At 46.7% G+C, this 5,526-nt stretch overlaps 1 protein-coding gene across 1 annotated transcript; it reads left to right on the top strand.

The window, feature by feature from the left end:
- The first annotated feature begins 3,376 nt into the window (after nt 1–3,376).
- Nucleotides 3,377–4,485, top strand: Dppa5 (developmental pluripotency associated 5). Its single transcript, XM_021208097.1, has 3 exons — nt 3,377–3,556; nt 3,636–3,818; nt 4,242–4,485. The coding sequence occupies exons 1-3, from the start codon at nt 3,442–3,444 to the stop codon at nt 4,298–4,300; spliced, it is 357 nt and encodes a 118-aa protein (XP_021063756.1). The 5' UTR covers nt 3,377–3,441; the 3' UTR covers nt 4,301–4,485.
- The last annotated feature ends 1,041 nt before the right edge of the window (nt 4,486–5,526 follow it).

The following is a 5,526-nucleotide window of genomic DNA, read 5'->3' as shown; positions in this document are numbered from 1 at the left end:
AGTACCACATGGTGGCTCACAACCCTCCATAATGAGATCTGATACTCCCTTTTCTGGAGTGTCTGAAGACAGCTATAGTGTACTTAAATATAATAAATTAATTAATTTAAAAAAAAAAAGAAAAAGGCCCGGCAGTGGTGGCTCATGCCTTTAATCCCAGCACTTGGGAGGCACAGGCAGGCGGATTTCTGAGTTTGAGGCCAGCCTGGTCTACACAGAGAAACCCTGTCTCGAAAAAAACCAAAAAAAAAAAAAAAGAAAAGAAAAAAAAAAGATTTCAGACTTTGGGGTTTGCAGTGGCTATTCCTGGTTGTCAACTTGACTATATNTGAAATGAACTACAATCCAGAATTGGAAGGCTCACCTGTGATCCTAATCTAGAGGCTGGGAGATAAAAATTTCTGATCTGGATCTTGGCATGGAGATCTTGAGGCATAATGGCTATGAATCCCAGCAGATAGGGAAATCTCTGAGTTCAAGGTCATCTGGGACAAAGCAAGTCCCAGATCCAGGCCTTTAGTCTGGGCCACACCTTCTGCTGGAGACCTGCATAGGGACATTGGAAGAAGGGAGATTTTTCTCTTCAGCTGCATGCTTTGTGGGACTGAGCAACTGCTAGATCCATTCACAGCTGCTGCTGACCATTGTTGGGAGTTGGACTACAGACTCTTTTTTCTTTCTTTTTTTTTTTTTTTTTTTAGACTACAGACTCTTAAGTCATCAACACATTCCCTTTCTATATAGAGACTATCCATAAGTTCTGTGGCTCTAGAGAACCCTGACTAGTACCTGGTTCCTGTTTTTACCTAGTAAGCATGGCTCACTAGCCATACAGGATATGCTCTTTGTTTTTTATTTTAATAGGAAGGAGGGAAGAAAGAAGACGTGGTGGCTCCACCTTTTGGCACAGAAGTTGGGGAGCTGTATGTGTGTGTGGGCTGGGTACTAAGGGTAGCATGAAAAGGGTGCCCCAGGCACTGGAAAGGAGAGGCTTTCTCTGTGACACACCCCAAATATCTGTATCTGTAGGTGTCAGGAACCCTCTGCCTTCTCTTTCTGGCCTACTCAGCAAGCATCAAGGAAGTCCTCTAGACAACCTTCTCTCAGACTCCGGGTAACAAGTATAGAACCTGTCGGACAGCTTACAAAGTCTCCAAGCCCCTGCAATAATGCTCCTTGTTGCTGAAGCTAGCTTTTAAACCTCTAGAGAATAGCCCATGGGGTGAGGCCCAGATTGGAGTTAGAGGCCAGCACAGTAGCACAAGTTACATGAGATCCTGTCAAAACCACAACACACACACACACACACACACACACACACACACACACACACAGAGTTTGTGCAGGATTGCCTCTAATACCCTTTTAAAATTGAAGATATAAACTTCCAGTTTCTAGCCTAGCAGTGGTGGCGCACGCCTTTAATCCCAGCACTCCGGAGGCAGAGGCAGGCAGATTTCTCAGTTCCTGGCCTGTCTGGTCTACAGAGTTCCAGGACAGCCCGGGCTACACAGTGAAACTCTGACTTGGAAAACCGGGGATGGGGGTTGGGAGTATCCCGTTTCTCAGTGCTCTGTTGCCCCTCCAACCAAAGGAATTAGAGATGAAGACTTAGAAATTATGACGGTTTAGATATGCCTCCTCAAAGTGTCTTGTTTTTTTTAGCAAACTGATGCTGTATAGCACTTCCATTTTCTTGTTCAATAAAAAAATCATCAAGAGATTGGGTGGTGCTAGTGCAAATCCCAATCTTGGAAAACAACAAAGATGGCTGAGATGGTTCAGTGGGTAGAGGAACTTGTCCCTAGTTCAAGTTTTAAAACCCACTTTGTGGAGGGAAAGAACCAACTTCTAGGTTGTCCTCTGACCTCCACACGAAGCGCATGTAACAGGTTTCAAATCCCAGACAAATGGCTGAGATGCCTAAATCAACCTGACCTCCTGGCTCTGCCTGCACTCTTCCTTGCCTCCAGTCTAGCATACCCTGCCCCCTCCCTACCTTAAACTTCTCTTGTCCAGGGCCTGGGCTGCCCTTCCCCCAGTGCCCTTCCCTATGTACCCCACCCACCCACCCATCGCAGTTATCAGGCCTTTGTTGTTCACTTTCTTGGCCACTTTCTCCATCATACCTAAGAGCAATCATGTTCTGTCCATTTTATTTTATCTTTTTCATCTATAACCTCCTACACTATAGAAATATAAATCAAAACTACAGGAGAGTTGAGGGCATAGACACTTGGAGAGATGTGAGCAGTTAGGAAGGATTATTGCTTTTTCAGGAGATCCAAATTTAGGTCCTTTAGTGCCTATGTAATCCTGGAAGTCTCCAGGGGTTCTGATCTCTGGCCTCCAAAACACCTAAATTTACCTACGCATAACCACACAGGTGTTCTTAAAGACTGAGCTCTCAAGTTCCCACTTTTGTTGTTGTGGAAAAGGGGTCTCGCACCATAGCCTTGTCTGGCTTTGAACCCAGCTTCTCCTACCTCCCAAGTGTTTATTCTGGACACTCTGTGGACATTTCTAAACAATTTTTGTAATGCTGTTCATATTTGTTTTCTTCCTTGCATTGAAATAGTCTTTGAGTTGAGAACATTAGCACATTTAATGCCCTTCAATCTTATTTAAAAAAAGGGGGGGTCTCTCTCTTTATGTGACAATTGACCAGTTTTGTTTCATTGTCTCTATTGTCAAGCAATGAATGCCCTAAGACTTCCAGGCGTGCAGGGCAGTGGAGGCACACACCTTTAATCCCAGCACTTGGGAGGCAGAGGCAGGCAGATTTCTGAGTTAGAGGCCAGCCTGGTCTTCAGAGTGCGTTCCAGGATGGCCAGGGCTACCCAGAGAAGAACCATCCAAACCAGACCCTTGAAGGAAGATAGTGGGTACACTTTAAAGGCACCTAGAGCTTTTAGTAAAATGAATGAAATCCTAAATTTCCTTTTCATTTTTATTAAATGACAAGAATCGTTGTTGCGTTCTTGGGAGTTGCTCTGGCATCTGACAAAATGAGGTCCCAGGATCCGATTCTTTCGGGATGGGAAAAGCTATAGTCTTTTAGAAATCTTTGAACTTTCCAGCGTGGATTCTCCACTTTCTTGGGGTTCAGGCCCCATCAATTATTTCGCAGAACAAGGTCAACAGCACTGACTTCTATTCCCAAGGCCCCCCCCCCCCAACCCCTGGATTGGGATAAACAAGGCAGTACACGGGACAAACCTAGTTAGCTTGAATCAGCCCTGAGGCCTGGTTTAGTCTCCCTCCGGCATAGCCTGAGGGAGCAGCCTGGGATTGGGCCCCATAGGAGGCGGGCCCTTAATGGGCGTGGTCAAGTCAAACACCGCCCTCACAAGTGCTAAAACTTCCTGAACCTGGAGCTGTGGGCCTTCGTGGATAAGCTTGATCTAGTCTTCGCTGAAGTCTAGTTCCTTGGCAGGAATTATGATGGGAACACTCGTGACCCGTAAAGACATCCCCCCGTGGGTGAAAGTTCCTGAAGACCTGAAAGATCCAGAAGTATTCCAGGTCCAGTCGCTGGTGCTAAAATCTCTGTTTGGTGAGTAGCGAAGTCTTGACTCCGCTGCCAAGGCCCAAAGCTCCGGGTCCTTGGAGCGCTCATTTCCTTTCCCCAACAGGCCCACAGGGATCTCGAATGCCTCGCATCGAGCAGGTGAGCCAAGCCATGTTTGAGCTGAAGAACCTGGAATCTCCCGAAGAACTTACCGAGGTCTTCATTTATGGCTCTCAAAACAACAAGGTTCGGGCTAAATGGATGCTTCAGTCCATGGCTGAGAGATACCGCCTGCGCCAGCAAAGAGGTGAGAGTCTCTAAAGGGTGCCCTGAACAAAAGTGCGGCGGAGCAGCCTCCCGCCTCCACAGAGTTTACTCCCTTTTCACATCTCCGCTGCTCGGATCCCCCCTGCGGATGCCTTACTTTGGGGCATCACCTGGGACTCCTTGGTCTCTAGGCTGTGTCTGACAATCTTTTTGGAGTTTGGGGGCCCAGAGGTAAGTCTTAAGGTGAGAAGGGGTTGGGACTTACCCCTCTGGGCAGGATTAACTGAGGTAACCCTGCCCCACCCCACTCCCTTCTCCAGGTTTCTAGGAATGTTACAACTGGCCCAGTGGAGCCTTGGTTCTAATTAGAGGTCCACAAAAAACATGCTTAAAGAGATGGTGAATCATGCGGCCTTCCTCCTGTTCGACTCTTAAAATCCTCCTGTTGGTGTTTCTCATGCAGGAGTGCTGAAGCTGGAGGAAGCCATGAAGACCCTGGAGCTAGGCCAGTGTACCGAGTGAAGCCTGTTACCAGTCATTGTGTCACCCACCTGGACACAGGTTAAGCTGCGGCCAGTGTTTGGTTCTGCCGGGATTTTTTTTAACTTTGTTACATCCTAACAAGATATTCCTGGATCCCTGCTGTGCATTCTGATGTGAATATCAAGGTTACTATTCTAACTAAATAAAATTAAATAATAAAATGATTAAGATTAGCGTCATCATTAAAATATGAAGTGCGTCATCATTAAAATATGGAAAAAGCCAGTAAGTACCCTTTTCCTGGTGTCCTTGTAAATGCCTGAACAGATTAGAGCCTGTGGAATCTTAGGCTTAGGCATCTGTCCATCCCGTTGTGGGACACTGTCTAGCTTGTAATATGGAATGTGAATTGCCACCTTAGGGGAAGTGGGGCTTGTGAGGGTTGAAGAGCCACCAAAGTAGGTTTTCAGTTTTACCCTAGTGGAGACCAGTTTCATAGTTAACGTGGAATAAATCCCACGTGGGGAGCTTTCTGGCTTTATGACCTAAGGCAAATTGTTTAATCCCCTTTCCAGGGCCATCTACCTGGGAGGCGGGATATCTGGAGTTCATGACCAGTCTTTTTTTATTTTGAGACAGGGTTTCTCTGTGTAGCCCTGGCTGTCCTGGAACTCTGTAGACCAGGCTGGCCTCGAACTCAGAAATCCACCTGCCTCTGCCTCCGGAGTGCTGGGATTAAAGGTGTGTGCCACCACACCCGGCTCATGACCAGTCTTAACTACAAAGCAAGTTCTAGGCCAGTCTGGGCTAAGTGGGACCTACCTATATGTAATCCTATACATTTAACACGTGCATGTAGGCGACTTAGGAACAAGTACGTGTAACAAGTGCTATTAACAGCGGTGGGAGAAGATCCTCATCTGTGGAGATAAATCTGTTTCTCCCTTTTGTGAGCAGTAAGGAAATTCTGTGGTCTAGCTGAGGCTGACCTCCACTTTACTATCTCCTCTTCCCATCACTTCCCAAGTGCTGGGAAGGCTAAGCACGTGCTACCACGCCCAGCACCTCATCCAATTAAAAACCCAGCTCCCTTTGTCTCCCTTATTAGGGTTTAAGTAATCTCACTCGCGCGTGCATAGAAGGCAGCTTTTTCTGCCCTGGCTTATCCTTCCTTCCCCCAGACGCGGAGCTGCTTACTTCTTTTACTTTGTTTTTGTTGTTTTGTATCTAGGTGGGGTCTGGAACTCCCTATACAGTAGATCAGG

Source organism: Mus pahari, chromosome 10, assembly GCF_900095145.1.
Source record: "Mus pahari chromosome 10, PAHARI_EIJ_v1.1, whole genome shotgun sequence".
Taxonomy (NCBI): domain Eukaryota; kingdom Metazoa; phylum Chordata; class Mammalia; order Rodentia; family Muridae; genus Mus; species Mus pahari.
Note: the sequence above shows the minus strand (reverse complement) of the source record. Positions and strands in the feature narration are given on the sequence as shown.